The sequence below is a fragment of the Acomys russatus genome, chromosome 16 (assembly GCF_903995435.1).
Source record: "Acomys russatus chromosome 16, mAcoRus1.1, whole genome shotgun sequence".
In the NCBI taxonomy this organism is placed as follows: domain Eukaryota; kingdom Metazoa; phylum Chordata; class Mammalia; order Rodentia; family Muridae; genus Acomys; species Acomys russatus.
Window position 1 is genome coordinate 13,073,544 of NC_067152.1, and position 18,529 is coordinate 13,092,072.

An 18,529-nucleotide genomic window follows, 5' to 3' on the forward strand; every position below is an offset into this window, starting at 1 on the left:
ATATACATCACCATAAAACAAAAGTTAAAAACTAAAAAAAGAAAAACTTACCTTTCAGTTCTCCGTGTCCAATCCTACCCAGGCGACCAATCACAACTCTCCACGGTAAGGAGCTCAGCTGAACAAGGCCTAAGCACCAATCCCAGAGTTTCTGTAGCCCATACCTTCTAGCAGAACCCTTTTTCCGACGGGCCCTATTGAATAAAATAGTTGTAAATATTTCTAAAATTCACATTATGAAATTTTTATAAAAAGGCTCAAATGCGTGACAAACTGGCTTGTCCACTTTATTGTTTTATTGACTGCTTATGGTATGATATGCCTGGACTTACATTATGGGACTAATTTTCATGCTTCAAACCTTTACAAAAATAAGTCTTAATGGTACCCACATTCATTCAAGTTCCTAGGTTTTTTATATAGGATCTCCAAGATGGTTTTAAACTCCTAAACTCAAATAATCTACCTTCCTGTTTTAGCTTACATGGATGAGTTCTTCAATTTTGGCCAACAATTTATACTAAACCAATCTTATACCTTAAAAGGTAAAGAATGTCTAGCCCAAAAGCATTGCTGTATGTTTTCTAATACATGCACTGTGCTAGGGAGGCAAGCGTGTACGTGCCACAAGCCCTTTGCAAATGAGCGACGGCGGCTAACATTGTCTGGCATTTAGGCTGTCACACGTGTGTGGTTCAGCCACTGCGCATGCAACACACTTCATCCTAACCATCGGATGAGGCAGCGGCAACTGCTTTATAGATATTATAAATAAATAAGGTGTAGCTCACATGAAATTGATATACAATAAATGATATTTTCCCAATATCATATAACCAGTAAGAAACCAGTAAAGGAAAATATTTAAAGACAGGTCTGATCACATCTTATTATAATAATTATTATTAAATTCTAATGTATTTGTATGTGAGGGGCACACATTCCATGGCACAAGTATGGAGATCAGAGGACATTTTTGGAAATTGGCTTGCTCTATCAAGTAGGTCCCAGGGATCAAATTCATGTTGTCTGGCTTGGAGGCTAGCAGCTTTACCCATCTTGCCCAGCAATATAATTCTTAATCTTTGTTGCATTTTTGGAAGGATTTTATTATTTTATTTTATCTTATTTTATTTTATACACGAGTGTTTTGCTTACATGTATGTATGTACACTACAGGTGTGCCTGGTGTTCAGACGCCAGAAGAAAAAACTGGATTCCTTGGAACTAGTTATAAGAGGTTGTGAGCTACCTTGTGGGTGCTGAGAATGGAACCCAGTCCTCTATGAGAGAAGCCAATGCTTCTGACTGCTGAGCTGTCTCTCCTGCCCACATTTCTACTTTTTGATTAAGAAAGTAAAATGGTAGCCTAAGCCTGCTGATGGTGGTATCTGTTCTCTTCCTTCAGAGAGAAGCACATTCTTTCCAAATTACCCCAATGACAAATGCAAATATCCCACTAAATATATAAATTTAAAGAAAATTAGGTTTGAGGCAGGCAGTGATGGATGGCACATGCTTTTTACATCTAGCACTTGGGAGTCAAAGGTAGGCAGATCCTTGTGAGTTTTAGGACAGCCAGGGCTACACAAAGAAACTCTTGTCTCCAAAAAAAAAACCAAAAAACAAAACCAATCATTGGGGAGGGAGCGGGAGAATGGGAAGATACAAGTGAGGGGATAACAACTTAGATGTAATCTGAATAAATTATTTAAATAAAATTTTTTAAATTTTTTAAGGAAAGAAAAATCATTGTATAGTTTATACTATAGGAAATAAATGTTTTTCCTTATTTATTTATATTTTGGTTTTTTTCTGTGTAGTCTCTGGCTATCCTAGAACTCAAGAGATTGGCCTGCCACCACCTCCAGAGTGCTGGAATAGAAGGTATGCACCACTCCTCCCCCAGCTTAGCAATGTTAATCTTTAAGTAATAGTTTTAATTTTTATATTTTTAAGTTATGTATATGGGGGAGAGGTAAATGTGCACATAAGTTCAGGTGCCTGTGGAAGTCAGAGTTAACAAGAGTTGTGAGCCACCAGCTGTGGATGCCAAGAAACAACCCCAACCCTATAGGAAAAGTAGCCACACTCTTAAATGGTATGTCATCTCTAATGTTTCAAATTCTTCATCTAAAATCACTGTCACAAGCTTTATTTATGACCTAAAAGTTAGAGACTTTTAATCATTTCTATCTGTTTAACGGACTAGTCAAGAGAAGGGAGCATTTGCTTTTGGGAGAGAGTCTCACTATGTAGCTCTGGCTGGCCTCAAACTCAGAAATCCTCCTGCCTCTGCCTCCCAAGTGCTGGGATTAAAGGCGTGCGCCACCACCGCCCAGCTGTTTTTTATTATCTTAACTATACACTATAAGCAATAACTAAAAAAGGTAGATAAACATATACCCAGAATTTCAACAGTTAATATCATAATGTTTATAAACTTCAAATGGTTATCTACTGAATATGAAACAGCATATGTATTTGTACATATGTACAATTAATAACATTTTAAATTAGTAAAATCATGTTTAAGGAAATGTAAGTACCTATTTGGAACATCGATGTTAATGACACATGTTTCTAGGAGTTCTCCATATAGATCTGTACAGGATGAAAGAATCCACCTTTGATCGTGTGATAAACAGTAGCCCACAAAAAGAACATTGTACTTCTGTCCAGCTTCTCCAAACGTCTCTCCTAGCTCTGTTTGTTTGTCCTTCACAGGAGCCAGAATAAAAGGTGGTGTATAAAGTCGAACACACTCTGGTCTCTGTAAAATAAAACACGAAGGTACTGTAGAGCCATATACATAGACATTATGTATATAAAATAACTGAGAGTAAGAATAAAACAAACCACCCCCCAACCCTACCCCGGTTCTTCAGACAGGGTATCTCTGTAGGGCTCTGGTTGTCCTTGAACTTACTCTGTAGACCAATCAGGCTGTCCTTGAACTCACAGAGACCTGCCTGCTTCTCCCTCCTGAGTGCATACACTACTGCTGCTAGGCATTTAGTTTTATATAAAATCTTAAAATGTAATCATCTTAATAGCTTTGTTCATGGAGAGCATAGTTATAAAACTTACATCTGGACTTTTAAGGGCAGTTTCCATAGCTAAGCCTGGACCAAACCCAGTCAGTGTTTTTACGTTGGTTGATGTTGGAAGTGGTCTCCGACACTGGGTGAAGGCCGAAAAAGCCAGAGATTTTAAATGCTGGGTGTAGACTTGTCTGTTGTCATGTTTCACAGGTTGTAACAGGTACTGACAAGGAACAATCTATAGGTAAAGGTGAGTATTACAAACGTTAACAGAAGAACTTGCAACAGAGTAAGAGAAGTCCCTTCAGACACAACTTCAGCAACACCTAATGGAAAGATTAGCTAAAAACTATGGTTTCTATCACATAGTGTTTTTAATTTTTGCAGATACGTACATACACCTTATACATTATTATATGTGGAGCCCAGAAGAAAGCATTGGATTCACTGCAACTGAGGTTATGGATGGCTTTCAGCTGCCATAGGAGTGTTAGAAATTGACCTGCAGGTAGGGCTCTTAACTACAGAGCCATCTCTCCCAACTACCGCTATTACATAGGTTTTAATATATAGGCATTTACATGGGTCCTGAACTAAAGGACCACCTAGAAATCTTTTAAATTTTCTATACACAGCAATTATACTAATTAAGACTCCCATGAGGGAGGGTATGTGTGAGTGTGTGAGTGTGAGTGTGTGTGTGTGTGTGTGTGTGTGTGTGTGTGTGTATGCACCTACTATATATATCGTCTACTTTTACTTGCAACTTGTCTTTGTTCAAATTGACACATAGAATACAGGCATTATGCATTATTTTCTTATTTAGGCGCTACGTTATAACTGTGCTTACAAAGTAACAAAGGAGAAACAATATACTCAATATAATCTTTGGAGAGAAGTAGAGATGGGGCTAACCACAACACAAATGTCGTGTTATGTACCCCAAGCTAGCTTTTAACTAGGTGCCGATGCTGGCTCTCAAACTTGTGGTCCTCCTGCCTCAGCTTCCTGGGATTAAAGCATGCACACCACCATATACAGCCAACATAAATCTTTTTATTTTCCATGACTGAAAAATGACAATAAAGTTGTTTTTCTTTTTTCTTTTCTTTTCTTTCTTTTTTAAAAGATTTTCGTGTATCGGTCTGTCTGTCTGTCTCTATTTGTCGATATCCGTGGAACAGATGCCCTGGTTCGGGTATTACAGACAATTGTGAGCCACTGGATGTGGGTGGAGGGAACCAAGCTTGCGTCCTCTGGAAGAGCAGCAAGCATGTAACTGCTAAATCTTATCAGCCCCCATGACTACAAACTTTATCTTTTATAAATACTCTTAAATTTTCTATTGTAGCATTAAGATGCAACCTATCTTTTAACAAAATTATTTTTGAAAACAGAGGGGTCCCTCTGAGATTCTGAAACACCCCATCTTACCTGTACAGAAACAGTACTCTTGATATGAGGAGGAAGAGTCTGGACCATTTCCAGGAAGCATCGCAGAAGCCCCAAAGTCCATACATTAGAAGAGTTAGTGCTTTCATCTTTATTTTCATATGTAAAAGGATCAATTATATAAACAACAATTGCAGGTGGGTAGGTAATTGCATGTGAATCACCATCAGTGGGAATCCCCACTTTATCACGATCCATTGTGCTAAAAATTGTGGTAGAAATAGAACAAAGTTGTATTATATCTTCCTCATACAGCAACAGGTAAATCCAACATCTTTCTCTTACTGGGTGGCGTAAGGCATTAGGAAGCCTCTCTGATAGGGCACTTCAAAAAGAAACATAGCTCTCTAAATACCATTTCATAATTTACACAATATGAAATCTCTTCAAGGAAGAGACTTTGTACTTTTAAGTAAGAAGAGACTCCTTAAACAGCTTAACAGTAAGAGGCTAAAGGTCTTTCTGAAAGGCATCGCAGTAACTGGTCCTGATCACCAACCTGCCTTGAAATAGAGCTAGTCCAGGTCTATTTGTTTGATGTTCTGGGTACATTTTTAGACTGAGCACATTAATTTAGTGGTGAATAAGTATCATTCTTTCATAAGTAATTTTAATTTTCTTTAAATTTCAGATCTATGTAGCTATTCAAGATAGGCAAACCAATATGGGTAATAGTTTAGTTTTACCCATCTATATATGACATTTGGAAACAACTGCATTCTAGGTAACTGAAAAATAACTAGGCTCAGCCTAACTGATCCCCTAAAATAAAGGAATTTTCCCAGTACTTTCATTATAAAATCAATGAGATGTGTTACCAATAAAGTACTTAATGGGGACTATGCCGTATTACTTCCATACTATAGATGTGCATTCATGGTAACCCTCCCCGTATCACACAGTGAGTCAAAGACAGCTGAAATTCAAAACTGCTAAGAATCTAAAGCCTCCAAACCAGGGCAGAGGAACAGAACAGTGGGAAACTGCTTTGTCTAGCATGTGCAAGGCCTGCGATGAGTTTCCAGCACGCACATGTGTACAAGCACACACACAGGAAGATTCCAAAATGATTTCTCAAGGATTTATGTGGTGTGCATAAACAATTACATTGGTTTCTGTCACAGACCAGACTCAATCATAGAGATATCTGGAGTTGAATGGGGTTTTTAAGATCTTAAAACCAATCCTATGATTCTATAATAAAGATTTTAAAAAACAATATCATAATTTTATACATAAAATACTTAACATGGTTAAACTAAATTCCAAGATAAGTTCAAGTACTTTATACTCATTACAGCTGTCTTCCTTGGATAAAAGGAGACCATAGATTCTGCATTTCCACAAACTTAAATTTGTTTTTATTTACTCGTTCATTGTGCACACGCTTCAAGCAGGCTGAACACACGCACTGCATACGACTCAACTATCTCTCAACCCCAAGTATCACTAGTTTTAAAGGTACCTTTCAGACACATCAGGATGTGGCTGAGTGGGAAGTGAAGCTGACTCCCCTGCTGCTCCTGCTGCCTGCAGAGAGGATGGCTGCTGTCCTCCTAGCTGGCCACTCTGAACTGTACTTGCTTGTGCAGACATGGATCCTGTGCCACTAGTGTTCATACTGCCAAAGGGTGGAAACGAAGGCAGTTTATTTGATGACACGCCACTACTCATATTGGAAGAGGATGAAGATGAAGTCGTGGTCAAAGTTGAATTAGCTGTGGCAACTGAAGTAGCTATGGCAACACCTGAAGTCACTGTCATAGTGCTACTTGCCGCAGATGCTAAGGTGGCAGATGGAGTATTAGCGTTTCCAGTATTTGTCATCTGAGGTGCAGTAAGCAAAGACTGATTTGTAGGGGCAACTAAATTTGGCTGGGAGAGCAGAGAGCTGTCCAACGGCTGAGAAGCAAGATATGGACCTAAAGAACAAAAACGGGTGTTTAATTCTTGATTTCACTGACTTATTTTCACTCTACTACATAAATACCAACGGAGCTGACGCTTTCAAGGCAATTATCTTCCCTTAACTGTGTTGTTAACAGTGCAGCATTGAACTAGCTGTGTATTTTCTCTCAGAAACTTAAAGAAAAAGTATAAAATGGAACTATAAAAATAAACCAATATTTTCATTCAAAATATAAATAATCAATATGAAAATTTAAGAAAAATCTACTTCCTGGGCAAAATTAAATGTAAACAAAGGCTGACAAGAGGGCTCAGTGATTAAGTTAATCCCCAGGAACCACATGGTGGAAAGAGAGAACCAACCTTGCAAGTCGTCCTCTGATTTCTACTGATTCACAGTGGTATATATTCCCACACAAGTAAGTAAGCGTAATAAAAAATTAGAGTACACCAACAAATGTGATAGCAGTATGTAGCAATTTTTCATCAAACCACTGCAAGTACTGTTAAATCACAAGTTGAAGAAATACCATCTAGATTGATAGCTAATTAAAATACAAAATGGAGGGATATTACCATGAGGCTCAGTTTGTAGAAATGTCTAATTAGGTTCAGTAATTTGGTATTATATCTCCTTGGATTAAGTGTAAAAGAAGTTAACTGACCTTTAATTTGAAAGTAAAACAAAAAAAAAGTTTTAAATACAGTTCTCTTAACTACAGTAAGACTTTTTTTTTTTTTTTTTTTTTTTTTGGTGTTGCAAAAGGTTACTTAGAAATTATTTGCATGTAAATTATTAACAAATCACAGTTTGGTTTTTTTTGTTTGTTTGTTTGTTTTTAAGTTTTTTTCAAGATCAGGTCTTACTCTGTAGCCTTAGCTGTCCTGGAACTTGCTTTATAGATCAAGCTGGGCTCAAACTTATAGAGATACACCTGCCTCTGCCTATGCAGTGCTGGCATTAAAGTTGTTTACCACCACGGGCCAGCTTAAATCATAGATCTTACAGTGCATAAACCATCAGACCCCCACAAAAGCAGCAGAAGGTATTTTGGAACCAATAATGTCTACTTGACAGCATGCCCATACACAGAGGTGACAGAATTTCTATGTGGACAGTCAGACAGTACATATTTAACTCTGAAACCACAGCCTTTGCCACATCTATTCAGTTCTGATTTTGCAGGACAAAAGCAGGCAGAAACAATGTGTTTGAAAAAATGGAGATGGCTACATGATACTAAGATCTGATTTACAACAATAGATGGTGAACCAACCCACACAGCTCACATTGCTTTTGTAGAATGAATACAAATTTAATACCTAATTCGTATTTGCAGACTTGTGCATACAGCTTCAATTTAGAAAATGCTTCATTGTTACCATCAGCTGCCTGAGAAAACCAGTCTGCTACACACTTTTCTGAAAGTTTCTTTGATGCAGTAGCTCCCACTTTCATGATCCCATCCGTCAACAGTCGAGAAATAGGTCTGTGTTGGCCCAATCGACATGACTACAAATACATATACAAAAGGCAGGATTGTTGAATATAGATTATAAATCAAAGCACTTAAGCTATTTAAAACAAGCTTTATTACTTACAATTAACAACTGGGGTAAAAATATCATAGGTGGGTAGAAGGGTACTGGCTGTTTTCCATTAGGAAATTCAAGCTCTCTCGGGAGGGGGGTGGGGGGGGTGGAACGGGACACACAGGGTCTCAGGTAGCCCAGGGTGGCCTCAAACTTGTTATGTTGCTGAAAGATGACCATGAATTCCAGATCCTTCTGCCTCTACCTCCTAATTGCTGGGACTGCAAGTATATACCACCATTCCTGGTAATACATTTTATTTTTCCAAGACACGGTTTGACTGTGTAGTTAGTTCAGGCTGGCCTGGAGACTCTCCTTTCTCAGCTACCCAAATACCTGAGTTAGAGGTATGCACCACCACAGCCAACACGCATGAGAGCTACTTTAAACGAAGCACATCTATGCCCTTCCTAAGTCACTCCAATACTATGTTTTCCACTGTGACCCATGCCACACATACCTAACAAAGACTAGCAAAAACGTGACAGAATATAATTTGTTAATAAGATAAATGTCAATATCAGCATTCTTTTATCAACCAGTAGAATTTTCCAGTACATTTTAAACATGAAAATGTAAATTATAAAACACCTACCTCATATACTGCAGTAAGATCTCTAAAAAAGCTTTTGGCTCCGTTCACCAACGCTTCATTCTCTGGACAGAGCACAACATAGGCTATATCTCTTTGAGATCCATAAGGTTCCAGCATAAGTTTCTCCCAGTAAGGGAGAGCAAATGGAGAAAGCACCAGAAAATCATAATCATAGCCCAGCAAAAATGTGGGAATTGGCAGTGGTTCCGGAGATTCATCAGTTCCTGAGGAATAAAGAAGGCAATCAGAAAAAAGACAATTTGTGTCATCTTTATTTCCAAGTTAAAAAGAAATTATTAGGAAAATATTAAAGACAGAAACACATAAAGCTAGCAATGACTTATTTTCAGAATAAATTTATCTTTAAGTGGTCATTTTAAAATATTTACTGCTACTTTGTCTGAGATAGGGTTTTTATTCTACAGCGTAGTCTGGTCTTGAGCTTGTAACAATACCTCCTTTGAGGCAGGCGGATCACTGTGAGTTCGAGACCAGCCTGGCCTACAAAGCAAGTCAAGGACAGCCAACGCAAACACAGAGAGACTCTGTCTTGAAAAGCAAAACAAACAAAAATTTATAATATGATAAATAGTTAATTTATTGAACATAAAAGGACTTATAAATCTATGAGAAAATTGTCAGATATACTGTTCAACATTGTACAGAAACTGACAACACTATATTTTATTATTTAAAAATGGGTTAAAAGAGTAGGGCTCAGGTTGAATGTTCTTACTACAGTATATTCTTACACAAGGAAACAAGAAACTACCCATTTAAAAATAAGTAAAGCACATGAACGAAGACAAAAAAATGAAAATTCCTCTTGGATATGGAAAGAAGTTTGATCTCTTAAGAGAAAGTCCTTCAATGAATACTAGGAAGTAACTGCAGCACTATTTTAGTTACTGTCTGTAGTAACTAATTCTTTTTTTTTTTTTTTAAGATTTATTTTTGTTTATTTTTATTATGTATACAGATTTCATTATAGATGGTTGTGAGCCACCATGTGGTTGCTGGGAATTGAACTCATGACCTTTGGAAGAGCAGTCAGGGCTCTTAACCTCTGAACCATCTCTCTAGCCTGTAACTAATTCCTATAAACACCATATATTGGCAGACATTGTTACTAAGCTCATTTTAAATATAAGAAACATGAATGGAAAAGGTAAATGTGTCCAACAACATTAAAAAAAAAGTCGCTGCAGGAATCTGAACCCAGAAAACCCACTTTTAGCCTCTCAAGTAAAAGTGAAATAAATGTTCATTCATTCAACTATGATACAATCTACTGGCAAGTCTGAGATAGTAGATATTTATCTGACAGAGTTTTCAGTTGATAATGCTGAGTACAGTTCAGCAATACACATTGTAAACCATACGCTTTAAATGAAGCATAAACAAATCACTGAAAATAGTTGGAATGACAGTGATGGAAACAATTTATATTTCTATAAATAGTACATTGGCATAATACAAATATAAAAACATATGCACAAATTACATACATGAAAATGACAGGGTGCAGACAACCATTTAAAAAGGAAAAGAGGCTGGCTATGGATGTGTTAAACAGTTCCAAAATCAGGTGCAGAAATAAATCTCTGTTCTTGTTTTGAAAAATAAGTATGTAAAGTTCATACAAAAAAGTATTGATAACATGACATTTTCATGGAGGATCAATTTATGACTTTAATTCATCAGTCATTAATAAAACAAAAATACAAGGAGCCTACTACTGTATATAATGCACTCTGAAACCACATACAGCGATTTTAATGCTGCCGTGTATAAATCTCGAGCGGGGAGTGTGGGTCTATACTTGTCTAGTATGTGAGAGGCTCTGGATTCAGTGTCCAACACAAAACACAAAACACATACAGGCTATCCAAATATACTTCCTACGTGCTGTTTCAGAAACCGTCAATATTTCAAAGATCTGAATAGTGTTCTCTATTATAGGTGACCACAAATCAACCATATACCTACTTAGAGTATTTATTCACTACTTTTGTCATAACTGAAGATTTCTCCAAATTATTTATGAGAAAAATATTAGTTTTTAAAAATCAAAAGTAGCCAGGCGTGGTGGTGCACGCCTTTAATCCCAGCACTCTGGAGGCAGAGGCAGGCAGATTGCTGTGAGTTCGAGGCCAGCCTGGTCTACAAAGTGAGTCCAGGACAGCTAAGGCTACACAGAGAAACCCTATCTCATAAAAAAAAAAAAAAAAAAAAAGAAAAAAGAAAGAAAGAAAAAGAAAAAAGAAAAAAGAAAAAAAGATCAAAAGTATTGGGGCTGGAGAGATGACCCAGAGGGTAAGAGCACTGTCTGCTCTTCCAAAGGTCCTGAGTTCAATTCCCAGCAACCACATGGTGGCTTACAGCCATCTATAGTGAGATCTGGTGCCCTCTTCTGGCATGCAGGCACACATGGGAGCAAAGTACTGGATAAATAATAAATAAAATCTTTTTTTAAAAAATCAAAAGTATTAGTCTCTACTATTTGATCACCTCTCCATCTCAATTTAGAACTGAAGTCATCTGAGGATTTACAAAAATCATCTTAGAAGCATGACTCTTCCTTCACATAAAATCATACCAGATGTCAAGCATGTACAAACATATCGCAGCTAAGCATACTGATATGAGATTGAAGAACCCAGGTGTGGGGGAATGTCGAGTGGATGTAACAACTGTCAATAAAGCACTGTTTAGCCAATCAGCTGGGCAGAAGGACAGGAAGTGGAAGGCAGGACTTCCTGGAGAGGGGGTGGAGCCAATAATTGACAGTTGATGCCTAGAGAGAATGGTTGACAATCGACTGGAAAAGAGCAAGAAGCCTTCAAGAACCAGATTGGCAAGTGCTTGGGATTTATGTATGTTATGAGGTTTAGAGTAGTTTGTTTTAGTTTACAAGTGGATTAGAATCAGTTTAGATTCCGCTGGACATAGTGCTTGCAGCTTTAAAGTGTGTTTCATACCCTGTGTCAGTTACTGGCTTCTTAGGTCAAACTGATACATTTTATTGTAACACCCAGGCAAACTCAATGCTACGAATGTAAAACAGTGGGCTAGGATTAGGACTGGACCACTATGTCCTTAAATGTATTTTTGTTGTTGTTGTTTGTTTTGGTTGTTTTTTTTTTTTTTTTTTTTTTTTTTTTTTTTGGTTTTTCGAGACAAGGTTTCTCTGTGATAGCTTTGGCTGTCCTAGACTCACACTGTAGACCAGGCTGGCCTTGAACTCACAGTGATCCACCTGCCTCTGTCAAGTGCTGGGATTAAAGGCGTGCGCCACCACGCCCGGCCTATGTCCTTAAATGTTAAACACAAAAATATCTGAGAATGTATGTGCTTATTCTAGTTGGGCACATGTCTGAGAACAGATATAAACCAGTCATCATCCAACATAATACTTAACTTACCGTAAGAGCCTCGGCCAGCCATTTTATGAAATTGTTGCCAAGTGAGAGGACCTTGAACCCCCCAAGGCCTCACTGTTCTTTTTTTCTGAATAGCATCCTGAAGAACTGGCTGAAGAGAGAGGAGCATTCGAAGTATGTCCTGTGAACACTGCACAGTCACGTCTACAATCATTAAAAAAAACAAAGTAAGTAGTAATTGCTTTTGGTGTCAAATAATTTAGAGATTAAAAAATACATCTTAGGTATTTTAGCTGTTTATCATAAAGAACATTAAACATGTGCTTACGTAAATAACTATATAAAACCTGTCACAAGTCAGATGTGGTGGTACATGCCTATAATTCTTGAATTCAGGAAGCTGAAACAGGAAATTTCCAAGTTAAGGAATTAACCAAATTTGAGAGAGAGAGAGAGAGAGAGAGAGAGAGAGGAGAGAGAGAGAGAGAGAGAATAGAATATGCATGTGTGCATGCGTGCACATAAAAAGTGAAAACAAAACTAAACAAAATGCAGGTTAAAATATTTTAATTGTTGGCTTTTTGAGACAGGATTTCTCTGTGTAGCCCTGGCTGTCCTGGACTCAGATCCACCTGTTTCTGCCTCCCAAGTGCTGGGATGAAAGATACATGCACCACCACTGCCTGGCTGTGAAAATAGCCATACACCAATAAAGGATTCTCACCCACAGTTCATAAAGAACTCTTACAAATCAATAATAAAAAGGCAAAAATGGAAAAATAAAAATTAAAAAACCAAAATTATCAAATTTTAAAGACAGGTGAAGCTGAAGGCTCCCAGCCTTTTGGGGCTACAGGACACTGCACCTTCACACTAATCCCCTCATTCCCACCGCCCCGACCCCCCAATAAAGCAAAAGATCTTAAGAAGCATTTCTCCAAAGATATACAAATGGGTAGTAAGTCTATGAAAAAACACTGAACGCCATTCATCATTAAGGGGAATTCAAAGCCAAACCACAAGGCACCACTTCATAACCACTAGGACGCCGTCAATAAAAAATAGAGTGCAAGTCCTGGTGTGGTTTTGGAGGAGCGGAACCCTCTACTATTAGAATTTAAAATAGTCCAGATGCTCTGAAAAATATTACTCACATGACCCAGGAAATCTAAGTATAATGAAACATCATATAAAATTGTATACAAATGTCCACAAAAGTATTATTTATAATAGTCAAAAATGCATACAACTCAAATACCCAATTTGTAGATTTTTTTTATAGGTACACCATTATACAGGAATGGAATACTATGCCATACAAATACTAATGTGCACTTTGGCTGCTCCTCCAGAGGACCTGGGTTCTATTTCCTGTACCTACATGGCGGCAGCTCACAACTGTCTTGTAACTCTAGTTCCAAAGGACCAAATACCCTGACATAGACATATATAAGGGCAAAATGCCAATGAAAGAGAAATAACATAAAACACAGTTTTGAAGAAAGTCGCAGAAGACCACATATTGTGCTGTTTTCTTCACACACACACTCCACATCTATTCAGATAGAACCCTAACTAGGCTAATGCTCGCTGACAGCTATAAGAAAGGGATGGACAGAAATAGCAAAAAACTACTACTGAGTATAGGTTATTATTTTTGGAGTGATACAAATGTTCCAAAACTGTCTGTACTGATGCTTCCAACAACTGTAAATATCAAATTTTTTATTGTATATTTTATATAGGTGAATTATATGGTATCCTTATGAAAGTTTTAAAGATTTTGTTGCTGTTGTTTTGTTTTTCAAGGCAGGGTTTCTCTGTGTAGCCTTGACTGCCATGGACTCACTTTGTAGACCAGGCTGGCCTCAAACTCACAGTGATCCACCTGCCTCTGCTTCCCGAGTGCTGGGAAGGGATTAAAGGCGTGCGCCACCATGCCCAGTGATTTATTTATTTATTTATTAAGTATACAGTGCACATCAGATCACATTATAGATGGTTGTGAGCCACCATGTGTTTGCTGGGAATTGAACTCAGGACCTCTAGAAGAGCAGACAGCGCTCTCAACCTCTGAGCCGTCTCTCCAGCCCCTGCTTATGAAAGTTTTTGAGTGATCAGGAGGTGCTGTGATAATAAAGATGAGAAAACTAAGAGCAATTTTTACTTATTGTCTTTTTTTTCTCTGTGTGTCACCTGTCATAATTCTTTTTTTTTTTTTTTTTTTTTTGGTTTTTCGAGACAGGGTTTCTCTGTGTAGCCTTGGCCATCCTGGACTCACTTTGTAGACCAGGCTGGCCTCGAACTCACAGCGATCCGCCTGCCTCTGCCTCCCGAGTGCTGGGATTTAAGGCGTGCGCCACCACGCCCGGCTTACCTGTCATAATTCTTGAAAGCTCTCAAAACTTTATCATGAACGAAACACAAGTTACCACTGAAACATACAGGCTGTCTTTAGTAGGTTTTTTCCCCCTCATTTGCAGTAATAAGTATTAGACCCAGGAAAACATGTCAGTCAATTGGTCTGCCACAGAGCTACATTCTCAACTCATTTCAAAGACTTTTAAATTAATTTGAGCAAACATTCATTGTTCACTGTTCTCAGTGGTGGAAATATGGATAGATACCAGTACACAGAACTTGTATGGGGTGCACTTAAGGGATAAGAGATAATAAACTCTACTACATTAAAAAAAAAAAAAAAAAAAAAGCCAATACCATGGAAAATGCAGAACCTAACATCTAACAAGAGTTAAAGGTGACAAGGGCGAGCACAGGTAAGTATGAAGGAGAAAGGTGCCCGGGGCAGAGGACACAATCCACAGGCCCCAGTGTACAGGTCCTGATTCTGTCCATCATCATCTTAACAATGTTATACTTTAATCATAGTACAAATACACACCAGGCAAAACTCAGTGTTTATTTGGCAAACAGGCTGTCCCAATAAACTAATAATAAAGAGCACCACCAAAGCTACTGCTGCCACCGGAGTTAGTAACATTGGAGATCCTAAGTGAAAGGCACTCATTGACTTGCTTTTATTTTATTTGGCCCTTCCCTGAAGTATTATGAATTAAATTAATGAATTAGAAGAATCATGATATTATCATGAATAATAATGAGCTCTTGTGCAGTCTTCCAGGTTTATTTCACAAGCTATTTTTAATATGATGAAAATAATTATGAGTTATGATCTCACTGCCAAAATATTATTTTTGTTTTGCTGAGACAGACATTACTAGTAATGAATGGCAGAACTGATTCCTATCTCCAGAATTTGATTTAGAAGATCATGGGAGAACAGGGAAATGTGCATTTCTAACAAAATGATGATATCTGGCGCTAAGACATCTACATCAAATGACCCTGTCACTGTCTCCCATTGCTCTCATCCACAACCACAAAAGCAATCACTAAAAATGCTCAATTTCCCTTTTTTTGCACAAAGAAATACCATCTTCTTGTTGCAATGGTCGTATCCCCATATAAAGGTCTAGATATACTTCTACTTGGAATGGGCTCTATTAATCCCTTATTCAGTGACGTTGCTCTTACAATGGAACCTTTTGTTCTGTGGTAATCTTCTCATGGAGGAAGGTTGGACTGGGGAGAGGGAGTGACAATCCAGTTAGGTGAAAAGACTTAAATTCTAGACGAGGTCTATTTAGTGACAAGAGGAGCACAGCTAGTCATACTGTATTATGTATTTTTTTCATTCTCATTTATTAATCTAAGTATTACTAACTGTTGTATTATGTATTTTAAAAGTGCTGAAAGATTTTAAATGTCACCATAAAAAAAGTGATAGATAAGCTAATTAGTTTGGTTTATTATTTCTATAATGTATTCATAATATAAAATACCACACTTAAATGAGGGCGGAGTCCAAACTTCAGCATCCCTAGCCAGTCTAATTGCTTCTGATACTTTTATTCCAAGGAACAAAGAAGCCAAAGTCAAATTCCTATAGAAGAAGGACTATTCCATTCACAAACTTACCAGTTTGCTTGGCCCAAGGGTGTAAGCAAGAGCTTCTGACAAGTGCTTCGTCAACCTTTCCTCCTGACATGTTATCCATGAACTGACGCCCGTGTTCTAACGCGAGGCAACAGTCACTGCCACAGTCCCGCTCCTCAACCCGCACCCAATTGCTACTCACACCCATTTTGGGAAAAGGATCTTGGTCTGCTGCTCCAAAGGGTGAAAATAAATTAGTGCATTGATCTTGAAGCAGTAATATCAACTCATCGGGCACCTTTTCAGCGTCCTTTAAGCCTCCATTAACATTTTCTGAAGCGGAAGCCCTGAGAGCTTCAAAACGTTTTTCTGCTTCTTTGCCACAGTCTGTGTTACGTCCTATGATATCAAGTTCATCTTCAAGAAATAATCCCGAATTATTTCCAAACTTTCGGTTCATGACAGCACTGAAGCCGCAGGTACACCGGTACTGTGCTTCCTGCGTTGGGTCTGGAATGTAAACTCCCACATCGGCACCCTTGATATTCATGTTGCAAACACAAATACAGCAACTGTCAAAATTACAGTCTTTAAACAAATTCATTACTGACTCTGAAAGGATGAGGTTTACATAAAGGCTGTGTGCTTCAGGGACGGAAGGGACAGTCGCAGGCTCTACAGAATTGAGGGGTCTGCACGTAGATGGGGTGGAGGCCGGCGAATACAAGTCTGAATTCTCGTATTTGACTGAACCTTGAGCACTAGCAGGTCCACCAGCTCCACGAGGAGTCCTTGGAGTCCTTGGAGTCCTTGGAGTTGGAAACCTAGGAGTAGACGGAGAAGGAAGAATTCCCGTGCCACCATTACTAGGAGGCGCGCTGCTTGGAGGCATCCCAAAAGAAGCATGTGTTTGAGGTGTGTAGGCGGGGCCATAATCTTGATCCATAGTACTCCCATCGCTGTTGTCACCAGGGTAAAAAAAAAAAAAAAGAAACACATACATAAAGAAACATATTAGTAATGTGTAATACAAATAAAAATCCCCCAAATGCTTCTCAGCGACACTGAAAATTTTCATATGGCAATCAGTAGAAGATCAGAAGTATAATTAAGACTTGTTTCAGGTTTATTGTGTCCACTAAGGAGATTCTCCTGAGCCAACTAGAATCAAAATATAATAATACACTGGATTCAAAAGTATAAAGCAGAACAGCGGCTAGAGAACTACAGCTTAGTGGTTACAACACCGACTGCAGGACATTTGCTCAACTATGTTCAGAGCAGCTTTATTCATAGTAGCCAAAAACTGGAACCAATCTAAATGTCCCTCAACTGAAGAGTGGATAAAGAAACTGTGGTACACTGACACAATGGAATACTATTCAGCTATTAAAAACAAGGAAATCATGCAGGCAAATGGATGGAACTAGAAAAGATCATCCCAAGTGAGGTAACCCAGACCCAGAAAGACACGCATTGCGTACTTGCTTATAAGCGGATGCACCAGCCATGTAGTGCAGGGTGATCATACTATAATCCACAGACCCGAAGAAGCCAAGTAGCAAGGAGGGCCAGAGGAAGCCACCTGAATCTCATCCAGAAAGGACATACAACAGGCAGTGGAAGTAGACGGAGAGAGGCAAATGGGGAGGAGATGATGTGGGGAGGGAACAAAGGTAGGGATCAGATGTGGGGAGAGTGGGAATGGGAGGCAAGAAGGCTGGGAGAGAAAAGAGAAACCAAGGTGGAGGGAACCAAGCTGGAGACCTGCGATAGGGTAGGTTCCTAGGAGGACATGGTGGTAACTCTAGCTGAGACTGTTGGAAGGGATGGGGCAAGATGAGCATGGAGACTAAAGTGGCCACCTTCTAGCCAGGCAGGACTCCTAGCGGAGGGAGGGGAACACCATCTCACCCACAAAACCTTTGACCCAAAATTACCCTGCCTACAAGAAATGCAGGGATAAACAGGGAGCAGATACTGGGGGAAATATCCATCCAGTGGCTGGCCCTCCGCACCATAGAGAGCCAGCCCCTGGCACTATTAATGATACTCTGCCCGCCGGGAGTGGTGGCACACGCCTTCAGTCCCAGCACTCAGGAGGCAGAGGCAGAGGCAGAGGCAGGTAGATCCCTGTGAGTTCGAGGCCAGTGTGGTCTACAAAGCGAGTCCATACAACCCCTCAGTACTTTGACAGCAGCATCAGTCATACCCCTCTTTGATGAACGGCATTGAAGGGCCAGAAGGCAGCAAGTCTAATTTCCCAACAGTCCAGCTCTGCCGGTAAACACATTCTTCTGGCAATTTGATAGGAGGCAGACAATGGCTTGGTAGACTTTTTAAAGGTGCGAACATGGAACATCCTACTAGAACTTGACAATTTTCAGGCTTATAGACATAAGAAAAATCCTACAATATAGAGAACATGGATTTTAGTGCCTTATACTCCAGGGACAAAACAAACAGAATCAAAGCAACTGTCTTCTTTACCCTATTCTTTAAACAGACAAAAGTATAAATACTTTCTGTTCTATTCTTTAATGCATTTTACATAGTGTACAATTCAGTCCTCATATTATCTACAAAACTAAAATCAA

General features: G+C 38.8%; 1 protein-coding gene across 1 annotated transcript in view; it reads right to left on the reverse strand.

Moving 5' to 3' along the window:
• The window catches only part of Med13 (mediator complex subunit 13), an 87,826-nt gene that overhangs the window by 11,951 nt on the left and 57,346 nt on the right, over positions 1-18,529 (reverse strand). Inside the window, exons 15-24 of the mRNA XM_051158203.1 lie at positions 18,145-18,341; positions 15,975-16,891; positions 12,018-12,179; positions 8,593-8,816; positions 7,728-7,917; positions 5,962-6,418; positions 4,479-4,698; positions 3,091-3,282; positions 2,550-2,773; positions 52-194 (exon numbers count right to left, since the gene is read on the reverse strand). Of these exons, the coding sequence (XP_051014160.1) occupies positions 52-194; positions 2,550-2,773; positions 3,091-3,282; positions 4,479-4,698; positions 5,962-6,418; positions 7,728-7,917; positions 8,593-8,816; positions 12,018-12,179; positions 15,975-16,891; positions 18,145-18,341 (2,926 nt within the window). The remainder of the gene's footprint in view (positions 1-51; positions 195-2,549; positions 2,774-3,090; positions 3,283-4,478; positions 4,699-5,961; positions 6,419-7,727; positions 7,918-8,592; positions 8,817-12,017; positions 12,180-15,974; positions 16,892-18,144; positions 18,342-18,529) is intronic.